At 49.1% G+C, this 20,334-nt stretch overlaps 2 protein-coding genes across 2 annotated transcripts; both read right to left on the bottom strand.

Moving 5' to 3' along the window:
• Positions 1-357: 357 nt before the first annotated feature.
• On the bottom strand, positions 358-11,465 carry LOC311221137 (cyclin-dependent kinase 4 inhibitor B-like). Its single transcript, XM_084304946.1, has 2 exons — positions 11,356-11,465; positions 358-1,443 (listed from the first exon to the last, which is right to left on the bottom strand). The coding sequence occupies exon 2, from the start codon at positions 1,438-1,440 to the stop codon at positions 1,150-1,152; it is 291 nt and encodes a 96-aa protein (XP_084161072.1). The 5' UTR covers positions 1,441-1,443; positions 11,356-11,465; the 3' UTR covers positions 358-1,149.
• Positions 11,466-13,287: 1,822 nt separating this feature from the next.
• On the bottom strand, positions 13,288-15,756 carry LOC311220958 (cyclin-dependent kinase 4 inhibitor B-like; the record flags this gene model as incomplete). Its single annotated transcript, XM_084304654.1, has 2 exons — positions 13,288-14,550; positions 15,616-15,756. The coding sequence occupies 2 exons, from the start codon at positions 15,754-15,756 to the stop codon at positions 14,281-14,283; spliced, it is 411 nt and encodes a 136-aa protein (XP_084160780.1). The 3' UTR covers positions 13,288-14,280.
• Positions 15,757-20,334: the final 4,578 nt, after the last annotated feature.

The raw sequence follows: 20,334 nt of genomic DNA on the forward strand, positions 1-20,334 counted from the left end.
AGATCATAAAATCATGAGAAGGTACGAGGTGAAGCTGGGCTTTCCCGTCGTGCTGCAAGCCTTCTTTTAAACAAGGTATTTGCCAAGTTTCAAGAATGTTTTTAACTCGAGCGTAAGCCGTGCGGGTGAAAATCACAGCTCTGCAGATAAGCCCTCTGCATTGGATGTGTGTGAGTGTGCTGTGCGTGTGTGCATCTCTACACACAGAAACAAAACGTGAGAGACGAACGAAGTTGAAATAAATAACACCATCCAATACTGAGCAGTGCTGTAGACAGGACCTTTTAATAGTTGAACACAAAGATTGTTTTTATTAAGCCAACCTCTTTGATATTTTGCCGCTGAAACATAACAGGGAACTCATCACACGTAAATAACACGAACACCGTGTAGACGATGGAAATCTTGTAGAAAAACAAAAACGGCAATTAAAAAAATAACAATAAAAGTAACACCACAAACAGAGGCAATGTGTGGGAAGAAATTCAGGTTTACAAGGGAGCACGGTCTTTTGTTTTCGTTTCCAAATATCTCGATTGGAGACCCCTCAAGCTGTAATAAAAACATGGGTCTTTTTACCAAGAACTTCTGAACCAAGGGAATATTTCCAAATGTTAAAAACGATGCGTATTGGTCATCTGTATTAGTTTATGTAAGCGATTAGCAATTGATTTCACACAGGGAGAGATCTCCCTGGATAAATTTGTAAACTGATACATGGATTTATATATTTATATATCGTAGTAGCTTCCTGATTCTAATTTCAGTAGGTATGAAGTTGAGCAGAGAGGTAGGGGAAGAAGACTTGAGCACGAATAAATTTGAAAAATGGGGTGGCCAAAGTGTTCACTGTTTCAAAGGGTTGCAAGAAAGAAACTCGAAGGGGCAGCGGAACTACAAAGCCCTAAGGGGGACGTGCGAAGACGCATAAAATCGTCTCCACCTCGAAACCGCGCTGAAGAGAGAGATCCATGCAGCGGAGAGAGAGATCCAGCAGGGCAGCGAGTAAAGCGGCAAAGCCAAACGTGCCCGAAGGAGACGAACTGAGCAGCGAGCGGGCAAAACGCCGAATTTAGCACACGCACATGAGCATCCCCTTTCCCTCGCCGTCTGCAGGAGGGGAAAGGACGGCTCCCGTCGGCGGGGGTCTCAGCGGTCAGCGCTCGGCGTCCCTCTCCTGGGGGTCGCCCGGGGGCTGTCGCAGGAAGAGCCCCCACCGGTCCGTGGGGGTCCCCCCGCCGCCACGTCGAGGGGGAGGCGGCCGCGGCCGTCGGGGAGGTCGAGGCGCGCCCCGGCGCGGTGCAGCGCCGCCAGCGTGTCCAGGAAGCCGGCGCGGGCCGCGTCGTGCGCGGGGAGGCAGCCGGTGCGCGGGTCGGGCCGGTTGGGGTCGGCGCCGCGCTGCAGCAGCAGCTCGGCCACCCGCGGGCTGCCCAGCATCATCACCTGCGGGGAGGGAGCGAGGGAGACACGGCGTCAGCGGGCGCCCCGTCCGGGGAGGGAGAGGTGGGGGGACGGCCGCCGAGACCCCCCGCCCCGGGCAGCAGGCGGGGGTGGGCAGGAGGTGGGGAGGGGGGCATGGCCGGGGATGCGAAGGATAATAAGGATAATTAAATTATCCTATCTCAACCCCTGAGCCCTTTTCTTCCCCATCATAATTTCTTCTCCCACGTCCCTTTGGAGGAAGGGGTGTGAGAGAGCGGCTCCGATCAAGTTGAGCTGCCCGTGGGGTGCGAAACCACTGCAGTCCCCGAGGCTGCGGGGCTGGGGCTGCACTTTATCGGCTGTGTGCTGGCGTGACCTGCATAAGCGCACACTGCTACGTGCAGAGATAAAATGAGGGCTATGATATGCATGATTCCCAGACTATGCATCGCATGTCTATATATTCTGGTCCACATTAAAAAGAAAAAGTAAGGAAAACTAAGGAAAGGAAAAAAAAAAAAAAAAAAAAAAGAAAATAAAAATTTTTTAAAAAAAAAAGGAACCAATGGGAAAAAGAAAATAAAAAGAAAAAGGAAAAGAAAAAAAAGAGAGAGAAGAGAAGAGAAGAGAAGAGAAGAGAAGAGGAAGAGAAGAGAAGAAGAGAAGAGAAGAGAAGAGAAGAGAAGAGAAGAGAAGAGAAGAGAAGAGAAGAGAAGAGAGAGAAGAGAAAGAGAAGAGAGAGAAGAGAAGAGAAGAGAAGAGAAGAGAAGAGAAGAGAAAGAGAAGAAGAAAATATAGCATAATGTAACAATGTGATAATTACATTATTTAATAACTGTACAAAAACAATGTACCGATATTAATATAACAATATTATATTATATATACAACATTACGGACAAAAATGGCATATAACATAAATGACAAATAACATAGATGACAAATGACAAATAACATAAATGGCATGTACATTTACTCGGCAGAAATGTTACTAATACATCAGTGAACAGCACAGCTCCCCAACCCATTAAACATGACTGCAGCTGGGCTGGGCGGTTCTCAAAAGATTTGGCACCTTTTGGCCTTGATTTGGCTGCCTGCGTCTTTTCTTCCTTTCAGCTCTAGCTAAATGTGTGCTTCTTCTCAGAAGGAAGCAGGAGGTATGCGGGGGTAACTCACATTACTCTGCTGCTACAATTACTCTGTAACTGAACCCAAAGCAAACACTTCTGGAAAGGTTTGATCGTGCACCACTAAACAAACAAGCAAGCAAACAAAGAAGCAAACAAACAAACAAACAAAAAAAAGTCACTTGGAGTTTTACTTCATGCATTTTCCTTGTGGATTTCAAAGGAATTTTAACCTCTGTAAATAGAATTTTAAAACTGTAGAAAATATCTTGAGACAATAGGTTTCTCTTACTATTTTCTTTCTGAAAATAGTCCGGTTATGGAACACTATTTTTTGGTTTGTTTACCATACAAGAGTGAAAATGATTAGGACTGTCACTATTTATAATTTTCTGTTTATAGTTTTTCACAAAGACAGTTCACATATCAGTCTGGCAGCCATTTTGCAAAGTTACTGTAAGGGAAACAGCTTACTCTCACTCTGAAGTGAGGTGAAACAAAAAGATAAAAATAACAAACAAAACAAGAAAGGAGACCTTTTTCTCCTGGACTTTGAACCTAGAATAAAAAACAAAACGAATTACTCTCTCAGTGGTTATATCTCTTTCCATCTGCAACTTATTTTAGAAAAAATATTTTCCTTTCACATATGAAGTGCAAAGACCAAAATGGCCGTTCAGCTTAGCTGGTGAGACATTAAATACACCGGTTTTAAACGATAACTCGAGAAAACCTCATCACGAAATACACAGCTGCAGTTTAAATCACGGTGTATGATTGCTCAGCGAGCATTTTTAAAAAATCAGCTTAAATATGTCTATAATACACTGTTATCTCTCAAAATCCCTGGAAAGCCACTCCACTACACAGTGGTGCTTCTATCTATCAGTTCAAATTTCTTCCTCCCATTAATATTGAATATTAAAAACACTAATAATAGTGACTACTAAGTGTACATCGTTGCAAGTCACAATTTCTACTCTGTGACAATTTCTGCGGCGTCTCCTGTGCCGTTCTTTTGCACGGAAATACTAGCATGTGGTCCCCCTTCGATTTCTTTTAGGAAAAAGACTATACTCGGGTGAAAAAAAAATATATATATATATATAAAGACGATTGAAGTGCAGCCAACTCCCCAAACCCGTTCGGAAGCGGATTTGGCGGTCCCACTTCTCCTTTCAGATACCCTCTGGCACAATCCGTTTGCCTCCGGTGGCGCCCCTCTAGCCCTCCCGCAGCCTCCCGCAGCGGCGAGCCGTCGGGTGGGCGCGATGCGGAGCGGTGCGAAGCGGTGCAGTACCTTCACCCCGCGGCTCCTCCGCCCACGGCTCCGGGGGTGGGTGCAGCGGTGGCAGAGCCCCCCGCCCAGAGCCCCCCGTCCCGCCCCGGGCTCCCTACCTGCAGCGGGGTCCTCCCGAAGGAGTTGGTCCCGTTGGGGTCCGCGCCCGCCTCCAGCAGCTCCCGCACCTCTGCCAGGTCCCCGCGGGCCGCGGCACTGCACAGGCGGTCCCCGAGGGGGCTGCCCCGGGGGGGTCCCTGCATCACTGCTGCTGGAGATAGCACAACCCGCTTCCCTTTATCGCCACCCGTTAGTCTCTGCTATTCCTTCTCCTGCTCCTGCTCTCTTTCCTCCTCCTCCTTCCTCCCCTCCTACCCCGGGACCCCGGCCAGGGCCCCTCTCCCGGGCCCCGGGGCGGTGTCGGAGGGCGGGGGGGGACGCGCAGCACCAGAGGTGCAGTCCCCGGCTGCTGCGGGTGAGCCTGAGGGGGGCTGGTGGCACGGGTGGGGGTCGCGTCCCCCTCCGAGTTTCTGCGACCCCACCCCCGGCTCGGGCAGGTGGGATAACGCCGCGGTTATCCCGAGTGGGACACGGAGGAGGATCCCCGACGGGGCGGAGGGAGGCCGCTGAGCGAGGGCTGAATGTCCCTTCTGCCTCCGGGTGGGGGATAGGGGGACTCTGCCCCGAGCCCCTTGGTAACGTGGGTCTGGGGTCTGCCCCCCGCAGCCCGGATGAGGAAGAGCTCCGTGCCCCCGCAGGAAGTCAGTGATCCATCTAGTGGCACCCGGCAGAAGAGGACTGCTTCGCCCCGGCCTCCGCAAAAGCCTCCGTGGGGAGGGAGACCCGCGGCGGGACCCCGACGGGACGGAGCGCCGCTACAGCCCCGCAACCAGCGGCTGGGGGCCGGCATCGCCCGGCTGCAGCGCAGACCCCAAAAACAAAGCACCTGACTCAACCCGCCTTCCTCCCTCCCCTTCGTCCCCGCCGGACAAAGAGGCTCCCGCAAAGGGGCTCCGGGAACCCCACACCTCACCCCCGCAAGAGACCCCGCCGTCGGAGGGGAGCCTCAAGGAGCTCCGGAGCCCCTCCGGACGGCGGGCGGACACGCGTGGAAGGGAGGTGAGGGAGGCGATGCAAGATAAGGCTCCCACCCCCACGCAGAGCCCCACGGGGAGTGGGGCGACCCCGAGCCACCGCCGAGGTCTGGCAGGGGTAAACTCCACAGAAATGAGCAAACACAGAAAAGAGATTAAGGAAGCTCTTTTTTTTTTTTTTTTTTTTTTTTTTCTCTCTTCAATGTCAGTTCCCTAATCTCCTCTTTTTAGTCGCAGAAAAACCGTGCGACCACCGGTGCCCGCCACGTAGAAACGCCTCTGTTCAATTTGGCACTAACCCGGCCACTCCGTCCGGGCACAACGTGGGATTTTGGCGAAGAAAAACGAGATTTTGCCTCTTTACAGGCCGACGACCACGCTTGGATGTGGAGAAATAAGCACCGAACTACCCCCATCTTGGGCCACTCAGGGCATGGGGGAAATTTCCTGACCGGGGCCGCAGCGCACGGCGCAGGGACTGGCGGCCACAGGATACAGAAATAAAACAAGAAAGAAATCCACCAACATTGTTTTAAAGTGCTCTTTTCCTTCTTTTCTTTCTTTTTTTTTTTTTTTCTTTTTCTCTCTCTCTTTTTTTTTTTTTTTTTAAAGTCCACGATGCCGAAGGAATTAAGAGGAAAGTGTCCCCCATTCAACAGGCAAAGCGCCACCATGACATACGCTCTCTGCCATTTCGTGCCATGGGCATAAAAAGACAAATTCGGGGGGCAGCAAACAAGCAAGCAAACAAACAAACAAACAAACAAAACCTCCTCGATTACGCCTGTCAAGTGCCTTCACATTTTAAGTCCGCACTAAGGCACGGCTGGGCTGCATGTTGCCCATGGGTGATATCTATTTCCACGAAATGCTGCTGATAATAGATTTTATTCACTCGTGTTTGTGTATAAAATACGTTGCATGCGTGTCTTTCCGCGAATATTTAAGTTTAAAAGCAACTATGCTCGCACATCAGTGTATTTGTAAGTGAAGATAAATTGCTAGGGGAGTCAGACGGCCTGTATGCTGTATGCATCTCCTGCATCTCTGCATCGTCTAATAAAACTCCTGAAACCTGCAAAATTGCAGGATAGCGTCAAACATAAAATACGGCCCCGTGCTAGCAATATTGACCCTCCAAAACAAACAAACAAACAAAAAACAAACAACAACAATTAAAACACTCGTCAAGCTGCTACGCCGTTAAAAATATACGGTTGTAACTGCTATTACTAAAATCATATGATGTTTCCCCCACAAATGTAAATCCTCTTTTGCACAATTCTAGTACCAACAAATGACCTCAAATTAATCAAAACACGACAACATACTGTCATTTCAGAAGTAAAGTAAATAATCGCTGAGTCTGGGTGAATGTATTTTGAAAAAGTCTCTTGCATTGTGCTTACATTTTGGGGAAAGGGAGGAGAGGCCACCCCCCAAATAATCCACCCAAAATAATGTTACTGCAGAGATGTGTTCCTGAAGGGGACAATCAGCCTACATTAAATAGTCTCACTACCTTCCATTTCTCCCCCTATTTCTTTCTAAAGCCATTTCTCAGCAATACAGATCTTTGACACTGAAAACAGATTCATTTCCATACCACGCTATGGGAATCCTGAGAATTGTTCTGAGATATTTTGATAATAGCAAACAGCACGGAGAAAGTAATTTTCACCTACCAAAAGCAGCCATTTTATGCCCTGTTGAAAGTTAATCAGGCTTAGTTTTTTTCTCTTTTAGAGAAAAAAAAAAAAAAAACAAAACAAAAACACAACCGTCACCGAAAACAAACCAAATAAAAGCCAAACAAAATCGGTAACAACAGCACACACTAACACACACAAGCCACGTACTTCAAAACATTTACTTTAATTATTTTATGCTCTAACAAGTATTTTGTTAATCAGTTTACGGCTTACTCAAATGCCATAAAAAGACAAAGTATAAAGAACACAACACCAGCATTCCCTCGCCTGTAAATAGGCGAAAAAAGGTGCAAGAAAGACAGGAGTGGGAATGCGATGGAAAGGATGCATGGAAGTAACCTGATTTACATTAAAAAAAAAAAAAAAAAAAAAAGTTTTTTCAGATCTATGCTAAAAATGAAACAAAGCTGAAGAATAGAAATGGTTGAACAGTATTCTTCCACCTCTCAGGTTAAAATCTCGGAACATTTGCACATATTGGGTAAGAGCAATAAAATCTAACACCTTAATTTCAGACGAGTTAATTTTTAGAAGTTGCTCAACAGAGGTTTTTTGTTCATAAAAGACGAGATGAAAAATATAAAAAACATCACCGACAAAGAAATACATACGAAAATAAATACCGTGGTTTTCTGTTTCCCTATTTGTCTGTTGTAAACTTAGGCAGAACATATTTCTGAATGTGATCTGCTGCCATAGATAAAGTGAAAATATCCTTATGTGCGTTTCTTACACAGTCCCCCCACCACCAAAAAAAAAAAAAAAAAAAAAAAAAGAAAAGAAAATATATACATATACATATATATATAATAATCATATACATATAATAATCATACATATATAATAATTCATTCCTCCATTTTGAGATACGGATTCATCAGAAAGTGAAATAAACTAATAGCTTCATGTAACCATCTCACAGTCTACAAAAAGTAATTAAGTATCTGTCAGGCAAAACACTACTACCATCATTAAAAAACAAATAGCAAAGCAAAGACAAATAAATAAGCACACACCCGCACACACACACACACACACACACACAAAGGCAAACAAACAGGCACAATCTTTTTAAATTGTTCTAAAAAATAGGTGTCGATTTTTGCAGGAAAAATAGGTCACCGTGTAGACAGTTTTCTGACAAGGCGCATACACTTAGCAGTGCTCCCACTGACCTACATAGTGTAGGTCCCTGCCTCAGACACATTCGGGGGTCAGAAGCAGCTCCTTCGACACTGCTTCAACGAAAAGAGCTCTCTCTCTCTCCCCTAATGCTCGGAAAATAAATAAAGAAAGAAAGAAAGAAAATTAAAACTTGCTGTGTTCTATCTAATTCAGCATTTTTATCTTGAACAATCCTAGAGATGAGCAGCCGACCCTCTAAATAGGAAAGAAGGGCAAAAGCAGCCTATTTAAAAATCCATTATTTACGAAACACAAAGTTTTTATAAACCCGAACTTATTTTCCCCCTGAAATATATTTCGAACTAATCCAAATATGAAGCCACCATCTTCCTGCAAAGAAAGTTCCCGAGGACTGTGTGTTAGGTGTTCACTGTCTCTAAGCCACCAAAATGCTTATGTGCATTTTGTGTAAGTAACTCTAATATTATTACATTATATGTTGGAAGCACCGCAATTAAGGAAAAGTGAAAATCTCGTCTTTGCAAAACTCATACCCTTGTCTTAGCTCCACTCGTATCCTTTAGAATCTGCTTTTCAGAAAAGTTAAGCCACTATTCTAGACCTAACTAGAATTTTAGGAAACCTTGATCTCCCTTCAGAGAAACAAAAAAAAAAAAAAAAAAGGAAAAAAAAAAAGAAATAAATAAAAGAAAGAAAGAAAAAAGAATAAAGTAGTTTATGCCAAGTGTGGAAAAATAAAAAAAAATAAATAAAAAAAGAGGAAAAAATAAAAGAACAGATACCACACTGCTTGATCCTTGAAGGTGTTTGTTTGTTTGTTTGTTTAATTATTATTTTTTTTGTCCTTGCTACCTCACATGTACTGCGAGATAAACAGCACCTTACATATTTATGTTTTACACTCGACATTCGTGCTTTTCAGTGTCAGACAGAGTTTGTGGTTTCTTTTTCATCTATTTAATGAAAAAAAAAATAAGTAATTAGGCCTACTAAACATGCAAGAAACTAGGTAATTCAAGGTCAAGAGGAAAACTAGAAAATGTTTCTTTTCTTTTTAAAAAAAAAAAAATATTATCACTACACTGGATCGTCAGAAAGCGCTGTGAGTGATTAAACCGAAGCTTGGAGCAGGCACAGTGTGAATTTCTTTTCCCCACACCTCGAGTATAATAGAATGATGGGTTTATTTTTGTTGTTTGCCTATAAAAATATATCATTTTTTTACTTTTCTTTTTTTTTTTGGTAGGTATTTTCAGAAAGTTATTTTTATTTTCCTTCTCTCCTCCCTCTGCCTTTCTACATAGCTCCAGTCTGTGTTCTCGGTTAGAGGAGGGTGTGTGTTCCTCTACGAGGATATTACAAAACAACCCTTAAATGCTCACAAAACGTAACAATCGCTTTATTTTTCATTATGTCTGCGATTGTACACAATGATGGAGGCCCAAGCTGCACTGCGCAGATCCTCAGCAGTCCAGTTTTGCATTCCGAAATCAGGAAAAAGCCCTCCTCTCGCAGCACCCGAGCTCCGGGTGTCTCCGGAGGTCCCGTGAGCATGAGTTTTAATTACCCTTTCCACCCTTTATTGTGGGTATTTATGTAACAGCGAGGACAGGCAGAACAGGCCGGTGTATCTCCCTGTCGGCCGCAGCAGTGAAAAGTAAAACATGCTCGGGAAGCAGTGGCCATTTTCTCTCTTCAGGGCAATAGTTTATGTTCCTCGTTCACCAGGAAGACTGCGAGGGGCGGTGGGGTTATTTTGGTTTGAGAGCAGAGCAGAGAAGCAGAAAAGAAAATATCTCGGGGAGTGGGGGAGAGAGAAGAGGCAGAAATAGGTCGTGCCGAGCTGTCAGTAACCTGCCGCTCTAAAAAAAAAAAAAAAAAAAAAAAAAAAGGGGACAAAAAATGAAAAAAAGAAAGAAAAGATAAAAAAAAAAAAAAACGAGCATGCTTCCGAGACCGTGCAAACAGTGCTCCCGGTGCAGCCCGATCGCTCCCGGCGGCCACCACCGTCCCCTCCGCAACCCCCCTCCCCTTTTCCTGGCCGGCCCCCCGGCGCCCCCCGATCCCTACCCGTGCCGGGGGCTCCCGCGGCGCCTCCTGCGCAGGACCAGCCTGAGGGCGAGGCGCGGTGGCCCGCATCCGCGCAGCGCGGCGGCGACCCCGCGGAAGATGCGCCAGCCCAGCGCCAGCGCCAGGGCCAGGCGGCGGCGGCGGGGGCGCCGGCAGCGCACGGTGCACCTTATCCGGGGGGGCATGGGCTCCTGGCGGCCCCCGGCGGCGGGGCCGCGGCAGAAATACCGCCCCGATGGGGCCCCGACGGTGAGTCGGCCCCCTCACCCTCCATTCATTGGAGAGGATTTTTTTTCTTTTTTTTTTTTTTCCTTTTTTTTTTCTGTTTTTTTTTTTTTTTTCCTTTTTTGTTTCTTCTTGTCTTCTGTTTTTTCTTCTTTTTCTTTTTTTTTCTTTCTTTTCTTCTTTCTTCTCTTCTTTCTTTTCTTCTTTCTTTTCTCCTTTCTTTTATCCTTTTTTTTTCCTTTTTTTTTCTCCCTTTTGCATCCTTTTTTTTTTTCTTTCTTTCTTTTTATTTTTCTCTTTTCCGTTTGGCTAATTCCGACTCCACATTTCGCCTTACCTCCCTCCCTCCCCTTCCCCCCACCGCCGTTAAACACCTCCCATGATGATGATGATGATGATGGTGATGGCTCCTGCCTCGAGAGGCGGGCGGGCGGCGGGGGATGGGGCCGGGGGGGGGGCGGCGGGGCCGCTCTCTCCTCTCACCGGCTCCCCCCGCTGAGCACGGCCGCCGACCGGTCCGCGTCCAATCGCAGCCCTCTGAGGGCTTTCAAATAAAGCCTTGACGACATGTCCTTGCCTCCCTCCCGCCCCCCCGCAACCACACCGCCTCCCGTTCTGCCTGGGGAGGGAGGGGGGGGGCGGGTGATTTCACTTTTTTTTTCCCTCTTTTTTTATTTTTTTCGGGGGTAAACCCGCGGGTGCCGCGCGGAGGGAGGCGTGATGCCGCCCCGCGACCCCCTGCCCGCCCCCCCGGGGCCGCGGCCGGGTCCCGGAGGCGGTGGCTAGCGGATCCGTGCCGCTCGAGGAGCGCGGGCCAGCATTGGCCCGGGCGAGCAGCTATTTCCTCGTCACGTGGCCATTTGAATACGCCGCGGGGCCGTTGCATAGCGGAGCGAAAATAATTACAAAAAAAAAAAAAATTAAAAAAGCGGATCTCGTCTCCTCTCCCCCCCGGGCCGGTAACAGACACGGGTAATTAACTGCTTCCTCTCCGCCGCCCCCTTCCCCGGCCGTGCTCGCTGATACCGGCCCGCTTTTGCTTTCGGGTTGGGGGTTGTGATTTTGGCAAGGTCGGGGGGAGGACGGGGGACGGTCCGGGGGGGTGCAGCGCAGGGTCGCAACCTGCCGGCGCATCCCCTCGGGTGGGATGCAGGCGCTGTCGCCGGGCTGAGCTTGGGGTCCCCCATCGGCCCCGTCCCGTCCTAGAGGGGACAACCCTCCTCCCCCCCAAAAAAAACACCTTTCAGCCCACCCCCCTGTCGCTGTGTCGGGGTTACCTCGGTGCGCAGCGCGGAGAGGGGCGGTGGGCTGGGAGGCTGCCGGTGCTGCGGGAGCACCTTCGCTTTCTTCAGCTCGGTTTGGCCCGGCTCGGCCCGGCTGGACACGGCTCGGCTCGGCGCGGCTCGGGGGGGTGGGGGTGTGCAAGGACTGCAGGGAGCCGCTGGGGATGGCCCCGGGCAGGGGAGGGGAGACAGCTCTGAATATATGCGGGTGGGACCCCCCCTCGGGACCCCCCCCCCCCTCCCCACCCCCACCAAACACCTCCTTCCCCTGGCTGGACAAACAGAAATAACACCGAAAATAATGGAACTTTCCTTCTTCTGCCCGGGCACGGAGTAACCGTGACAATGCTCGTGAAGAAGAGCCCGTAGCGCTTTTGCCTGGAGCGAATCCACTTTCGAGCCTGGGAAACGGGTGACTGAAATCAGCCATTTCGAAATGAAAGCGGCTCTTCGATAGATAGCGGGTTGTTGTTGCGCTGTTGTGCTTTTTTTTTTTTTTCTTTCTGATTTTTTTTTTTTTTGTCGTCCCTTGGCGCACAAGGCAAAACCGAGAGAAACGAATGCAACGCAGCGCCCGCCGGGCTGCAGGGTGCAGGTGCCGGAGCGGCGGTGGGAGGACGAGCGCGCGCTTTGCTCAATAGAAACCCAAATACCCACCAACGCTGAGCGCTTGGCCGAGCATCCATCCCACCTTGCCCAGCTGCACCGGCGGTGCCAAAACCGAGACGTGCGGGGGCACTGAGCGCGGAGCTCTCGGAAATTTGTGTTTCTGCTGCTCACAACCGCTGTCGTTTCCAGGGGGCTCCCAGCCCCGCAGCCGGTGCCGGTGAGGGAAGACGACGCGCACGGTGAAGCTCCCGCAGCCGAGCCAGCCCTGGGCCGGGGAACCCCCATCCACCCCCGGTGAGTGTCCCCCGCAGTGGGCAAGGGTATCGAGACCCAGGCGGTGAGGTAGATTTATGGCAATTAGGCACTTGGCCCTGGTGGGTTTTGAAGGAACCTTTTGGCGGTGTAAGGAGGGCAACCGAGGGGAGTTGGTGTTTCTAATTTTATTTATTTATTTATTTATTTTTCTCCCCACCGGTTTTATGCGACGCTGTTGGGTTTATAACTGGTGTTGTTGTTGTCGTTTTTGTTTCACAGTCCGTAATGGAAATGGTTTAAATCAAATTCTGGTGCTCCTCGAAAACGACCTGTTAACTAGGAATCCCGGTCTAGCTGAGGCTAGAGGAGTAGCTCATTAAACCCTTACTTTTCGTACGAAGGGAGGTCGCCAGGCTCCAGCCTTGCTCTAAATCCATGCCCGAGCTGTATCCCGGCCCCCCTCCGGCTATTGACGCCCACCAGCCCAGCGCCCGCCGCCCCCCGCCCGCCACCGTCCTCCGCCGCTCGCGGCTGCGCCGTGCGCCCAGAGATAGAGTGGCATCATCCTCCGCCGCGATTTTAAAAGCTATTCTCTACATAAACACACGTACGTAATAATGACCCTCGGCAATGCTTAAACAACACTAAACATTTTATAAAACCAGTGTTGATAAAATGTAGCGTGAGCTTTTCGTACATTTTTACGTGCGTAAAAATGCGTTTTTCGCCGCGCACCCCGTCGCACCTTCAGGCTAAATCCGTGTTGCATTTTTACGTGCGTAAAAATGTGGTCATTATTTAGAGTGAACGTGTTGCGTATAAAAAAAAAATCAACGATAAGCAGAAACGTAGGCTTGATAGATAATCAAAATGCTTTTATATACACATATGTGTGTGCTTATCTTTTTCTGAAATGGACATGTTAAATAGATAAACGGCATAATTACGCATTTATAAAATGTCAACTTACAAGAAAAAAATTATTAAGCAGGCATTGCATGAAATTATATTGTCGCGAATGGCGTATTTTAATAAATTACATTAAGTTATATATAAGTATATATATTATTCTTACTGTTTATGCATAAAAGAGGTGGAAACCGTGAACGCACATCAAAAAGAAACCTCTTTTTCCCTCGGATTCTTCACGGGTAGTGCTCAGGGTTTACTCCGGGGTGTGAGGCCGGAGTTGCCTGGCCGTTCCGTCCCGCTGCCCTCTCCGTGACCAGCTCCGGGGCTGTCGCGAGTGGGAGGTTCACGCGAGTCTTTCCCACCCTGGTGCAGCCACAGAGATAGGCATCAGTCCTCGGGCGATTAATCTAGCTCCCCCTCCTCCGTCCCGCTCCTCCTGCAGGAGCAGAGTCGTTGTAATGTCTTTCGGCTCTGTTGTCTCTTCAACAAGTGTTCCACTTTTAGGCAGATTGGGGAAACGCTGGGGCCGAGCATGGACATATGTTTTTTTAAGTTGTATCTACGTGACGCCCTCGTTTTGCAACCGCCATCATTTCTTGCAAAATATCGTTAAGCTTGCAGTAGCTCAGGGAAGGTCACCTGCACGTATCACTTCAAGAAAGGGCGGCATCGGGCTTGCAGAGACACAAATCACTCTTCATTTTCTCCTTCCAGGTCCCATGTTTACTAACCTCATGACCTCATGAGAGGAGCCACAGATGCGCCACGGGTCCATGCACAGACATGCACAGCACCTTACGTGGTTTTCAGAAGGTATTTGCCAAAGCCTTAGTTTCCCACTGTTCTGCTAGGGAGAGACCGGCCTCAGCGCTCCCGCTGTCCTATTTTACTTAAAGGAGATGGGGGAAGGTGCCTCGAAGTTTTGGGCAGAGGGGTCAGCAGCGCGAGCGGGAGACCCGGAGAGGGAGGGCAAACACGACGCCCAGCCACGACACGAGAGCTTGATTGTGCCATCCGTGCAGTTTTCTCCTTCATATTCATCTTCACAGTGTGCAAAACGGAGAGAGAGGAGGGCAAAGCATGAAGGTGCGCAAAGCACGGGCGGGCAAAACCCCACCGTCCTTCGCCACCCCGGGCCATAAATTAGGAGAGGGGTCCGTCCGCGGGCTGTCGCAGGAAGCGCCCCACCGGTCCGTGGGGTCCCCCCGCCGCCACGTCGAGGGGGAGGCGGCCGCGGCCGTCGGGGAGGTCGAGGCGCGCCCCGGCGCGGTGCAGCGCCGCCAGCGTGTCCAGGAAGCCGGCGCGGGCCGCGTCGTGCGCGGGGAGGCAGCCGGTGCGCGGGTCGGGCCGGTTGGGGTCGGCGCCGCGCTGCAGCAGCAGCTCGGCCACCCGCGGGCTGCCCAGCATCATCACCTGCGGGGAGGGAGCGAGGGAGACACGGCGTCAGCGGGCCCATACGGGGGGCTCCGCGGACCCCTGGGCTGCGTTTTTCCCCGCGCGCCCCGTCGCACCTTCAGGCTAAATCCGTGTTGCACAGGGGTGCGGAAAAAAAAAGGACGCCAGAGGACGGCGTCGGACAGGTATTTCTGGTGAAATGCTGCACCGACATTTTGTAGGGGAGAGTTCTGCGAGCCCTCGCAGCATGTCCTGCGTATAGCTCCTCTCATTATTCCTGATTCGTTTTATTTTTAAAATTTGTGAAGAAGCTGTCTAGAACCACATCGGAAATTAGCTAGGGTTTATTAATCTAGTTTCTGTTGTTCTTCCAGGTGCTACCTCTGTCTGTACGTTCACGGGACTGTAAAATGGGTGCAGCCAGTCCCCCAGAGAGTGCTAGCTGTGTACCTGCAGTGTCTGCTGGGCAAGGCTCTCACACCCGGATGTTTCTGCTCGTCACTTAATACACCGTGAGAACAATTTTATATATATACATATATATATATATATAATATGTGTATAAACATAATATACATTATAAATACATTTTACATATCATACATATTATATATATTGTATATATTAAACAACGTATAAATTATATATATGTATTTAAACAGTATATATATGTGTGTATATATACGTATATGTGTATACGTATATACGTATAATATATATATATATATTATTCCGTGGGAAAGAGGAAAAAATAATAGGCGTACGGAGCAGAACGTGACAATGTGACGGAGGGGTAAATCCTTCTGAAAAGTTGTCTTGTTACTTTTTATTACACGTTTATTGCGAGATGAGCATTAAAGCTCTCGGTTCTGAGTCATCCTATCTCAGTTGGTTAAAACAAAGTCCGGGGTTGCTGAAACTAAAACCTCTCTGTTGCGGCCGTTGTAAGCTTTCGCAGTTCCACAAAGGCGACGGGAACCGCGGTGCCGCACCGGCTGCACAGCCGCCGAGCGCGGCCGTCGGGGGGTGGCCGCCGCCGGGACCCCTGCCCCGGGGGCTGTCCCCTTGCCCGCCGCTCCCTACCTGGATGGGGGTCCGGCCGAAGGAGTTGACGGCGTTGGGGTCCGCCGCGCCGTCCAGCAGCTCCCTCACCCGCTGCACGTCCCCGCGGGCCGCGGCGTTGGCCAGCTCGTCCGCCGCCGCGCTGCCCGCCCGCTGCGCCATGCCCCGGCGCCGCCCGGCCTCACATCGACCGCCGCGGCCGCCGCACGGCCGCGATGCCGGCCCGCGGGGGGCGCCCTGCCCATGGGCGCGCCCGGCTCCAAGCCCGCACCCCCGGGGCGACGGCGCCCGGCAGCCCCCGGCCGCCCCCGGCCCCCTCCGCCGCCGCCGTCGAGCCGCCTGCGCGCTGCCGTCGGCGGGGCCGCCTCCACCTGCGGGGCCGCGGGCAGCGCCGGGGCGACCCGCCGCTTGTTTTCTCCCCGCAGCCGGGACCGCTCCGCCCCGGACCGCCCCGGACCGGCCCCGTCGGGCTCCGCCTTGCCCGGCCGCTGATGTCAGCGGCCCCGCGGCGGCCCCGTCGGGGCGAGGCGGCCAGCGGGCGGCGCGGTGCTGCGCGGTGCTGTGCGGTGCTGCACGTTGATGCACGGCGCCGTGCGGTGCTGTGCGGCTACGCTGCTGCCCGAGCTGCTCCCCGCAGCCGTGCCGGGAGGGCAGGGAGCTCGGCGCTTCCCATCTCCTCACTTCTTTCACCCTTTTTTTTTATATTTTATTTTTTCCCCCCCCTGCTTCTCCCTTTAGGGCAACAGCGTTTTCGCTTGTGCCTGAGCAAAGAGTGTGGAAAAGGACTCCGGGATAAGTGTTGGTTTGGCGCAGGACGACGGGGAGCGCGGGGTGATGTCGACGGGGGAGCCGCTCCCGCATCGCGTTCCTGCGGCTCCTTCTCCCACGCCTTGCCTGCCCGCCGTCTCTGGGCGCCCACGGGCAGCGGAAGCTTGCTCCACCCTCCTAAGGTAAACGGCAAACCCTGCCGAGCTTTCCTCATCTCGTACAGCCACGGGCGACAGACGACATGCAGCGACACACAGAGCCCGCCGTCAGGACCGAGAGGCGGCCGCGACGCCTCCATTTTCCCCCTGAACTCTCCGCTTTATATATATATATATATATATATATATTTAAAAACTAAATAACAAACCAAGCCGGGACTCCGAACCCTTCCTCCGCACAAACTCCGCGCAGCGCAGACGAGCCCTCCCTCGGAGCGGCCGCGCCCCCCGACGGGCTCCCCCCGGAGCGGGGTCGCGGCGGGGCGGGGGGCTCGGGGCGGCGGCAGCACCACGGACAGCTCCCCCCCGGCCGCTGCCCCGCTCCGGCCGAGGCGGGGAAGGGAAAGGAAGGGAGAGGCGGGCACGGGGCGGGCCGGGGGACGAGGGTCCATCCGCCCCGTCCGTGCTATGTGGGGCTCCGCACGCCGCCCCGCACCCGCAGCCAGACCCACTGCTTGAGGGGAGATGAGGCTCGAGGGGTCTTCTCGCCGTGCGAGAGGACGCGGGGAAAACAGAGAGGAAAGAGCCCTTGCTGCGGTCGCTGCTGTCGTGACAAGGAGCTCTCTCCTCACCTGAGTGCACAGCGACAGGCAAGCGGAGCCTCCAGGGTCATTCTCGTGGGAGGTTTGTCATAACTCCGCTCAGCCTGCGTTTCTCAATCCTCCTGCATTCATGCTGCCCGTATCTCTACGTGAAACAGCTGTTACCAAAACGATGACATTTCTTCCTTGGCCCAATACCTTAGAAAAGCACAGTTATACTATCAAGAAAGCCCTCTGTTTTCAGTACCAGACGGTGCCGGTGATTTCCACCGATAACAAACAGAAGGTGGCTAACTGGTGTGGCCAATGAAAACTGTGTAAAGTGTTCAGTTTGTTTGTGGTCTTATTTGCGATGAGTGGCACGTTCCTCTAATTGAATCAGCGCCAAATCCCGTTTCTACGCATTCACACCGACTGCTATGTCTACATTCAGATGTGTAGGAACGAGTGAAGTTCCATTCAGGACAAAGAGTTTCTTGATATTAAGAGATACTCTGGTTAAATTAATTAATTTTGTTTTGTTTTGTTTTGCTTTTTTTTCTTTATCTCTTTTCTTTGTAGTGGATTTGCATTCAAGTGTTAGGTGCCATAAAAATAAAATAAAAAAGAAAGACATTTCAGACTTCTATAATCACGAAAAGAAAAAAGGAAAAAAAAAATCGATATATCCTGACATCTAAACCACTTTACAGTGCAGTTCCCAAGTAGTATAGCTAAGCCTTAAAAAGACTTCAAACTAATTTTGACAGCAGCGGGATGAACAATGGTATTACAGAATCAGCTTGGTAGAGACAGAATGCCGATCCCAGCTGGCAGTTAGAAGGCAGATATGCACTAGTGGCAGAAAAAGGGTTTTGACAGTGCTTTGCTGCCAGTAATAAGATTCATCCATAAGGAAATAAAAAACAGTTCATTTATTAAGGATCTGTGTACATATTTTGTGCAGGGCGTGCTTTTTTTTTTTTTTTTCATAAACAAAAATCACGAAAATTATCTGTAAAGAAGGACAGACTTTGTACTTGTTTTTTTAAATCTCTTGTTACTGCAAGGCTATGTGGTAGATAAGATGCTCAAAACCAAAAACCTTTCTTCACATTGCTCTCCAAAGAGTCTGGGATTTCTTACAAACCTCAAGAAACAACGTTGTCAAATATTCATGAATAAAAAATAAAGCATATTTAGTGGTTTTTCCAGAAGTTCAGGGAAAGAAAAAAAAAAATCCACCACCCCACACTACCAGAGAAATGCAGTCTAAGTTCAAAAAAGGTGCGTATGCAAATCCATAAATGCTTATTCTCCGGACCAAGAAGTGAAAGCCCGTCCATGAGGGAAAATGCAACATACCACTTGAAAACAGCCTGGCTTTGGAGCTGGAATCTCAGACAGTGTTCTCCTTCTGCTTTAAATATGCTGTTGCTAGTGGAAAGACAGTTTCACTGCCCAATCAGTGGCAGCTTTCAGGACTTTTACACTCTTTGAAGTGCCTTCTTCCGGTTTCAGAGTTAATTGTGCAAGATTAAATTGTGCAATCATGGCCTGGCAACGATCTGTAAGGGAGGCATTATGCCATTCGCAACTCTGTTACAAATGTGTGGTGCAGGCATTTTAAATATGCATATAAACCTTGACAAAATGCCTTGGCAAGAAGACATACCCCACAAGCACTGCAGTGATACCAATTTCTACAGTCAAAAGGAAAAAAGAAAAATGTTGAGAGATTCAGGAAGATAATTGTTACTATTCATAATACATAATCAGCTCAATATTACTCAAAAGGAGCTTACCACAAAGGAAAACATTACTTACAGAAAATTTTCATAGTTTTCACTGATTAATGGTCTTGAAAAACTGTGTTTTATGATGTGAGCAAACAGCTCTAGCTCAGTGCCACAACAAAATGCAGTTTAGTGCAGGCTACAGAGCTTTGAATTTTGAAAAACTTGTCAATGAAGTTATTCTGCAGTAGAATCTTAAAGTACCTTGTACTGATAAAGCAGGTGTGGAAGTTAGTAAATATTACTGTTTTCAATTCTGTCACTGTTTTTACAGGGGAGAATAAACATCACAGACTCCTGAAAATGACCGAAGATGTCTGCTGAGAAGAATGGAGCAAGACAGCTTAAAAAGACTCTTTGGGGATATCATCACTTGGGCTTGAAAACAAAACAAAATCATGCAAATTAAGAGAATATGTGGGAAGTTTTAAAAATCCACCAGCCCAGTGATAACACTACTGTAAGAGCAGCAGGTCTGCTTACCTTTAAATGAAGGCAACCATTCAGTGCTCCCCCCAGGTACTATTTGCTGACAGCAGAGAGACTTAACCTTAGCAGAGGAGAATCCATCTTTGTAAAAAAGTCTCTTTCTTCCTTGATTTCTTCTGCTTGGTCTGGCAGAAACTAGGCTAGTTTCTAGTTTCTAGTTCCTACTATGCAGGAAAAAAATAATTACCGTATTTGTCACAGATTAGCTTTCATCCTTCAGGGAGTTATGTTTGGAGCAGTATGTTCTGTTCTTCCTTTGCTGGGTCTGTTTCTTTGGGAAAGGGGAAGATAGTCACCACTGATGACTTAGCATTCCTTGTGTATATGGAAATAAACATACAAATAGATCAGAACAGAGAAACACGGGTTCTGGATTTCTTCCAAGTGGAAGTAAAAGTAGGAGCTCCAATTTAATTTTGTCTCTTTAAAGCAGTATTGACATGACTTTGGAATTTGACTTTTATTTATTTATTTATTTATTTATAATTTTCAGTTGTTCTTTATGCATTTTTTCAAACAATGTGGACATAAGCACTGCAAAACCCTGCAGAGACAAAAGTCCAGCAATTTCATGGCTATTTGCCTAGCTGTGCTTGTGACGAACTCCCTGTGTGCACTGCAATTCTTACTGAAGGTATTAATTTTATAGTTTCACTGAAGGAGAGCTTTAAACTTGCTCCATGTGAGGTTACCACATTGGATATGCCACTTGCTTTCCTGGGGACCTTCAATGAGACGTTCTCCCATAATAGCTGCATCAGTGGTAGTGTAGGTACTCAGTCTAGAAAACAAAGCAATGCCAGAGAGCTGTAAGCTACCAAAGCATATGCAGATTTCTATGTATCCAAGGTTTAGCTGAATACAGAGCCATGAAAGCAGAATCCAGAAAACAGTCAAGAAAGTCTAGCACATGGCCAGCTACTTTTTGTGGCATCTGTGTAGCAGAAC

This window comes from Netta rufina (assembly GCF_964035555.1).
Source record: "Netta rufina genome assembly, chromosome: Z".
Classification (NCBI taxonomy): domain Eukaryota; kingdom Metazoa; phylum Chordata; class Aves; order Anseriformes; family Anatidae; genus Netta; species Netta rufina.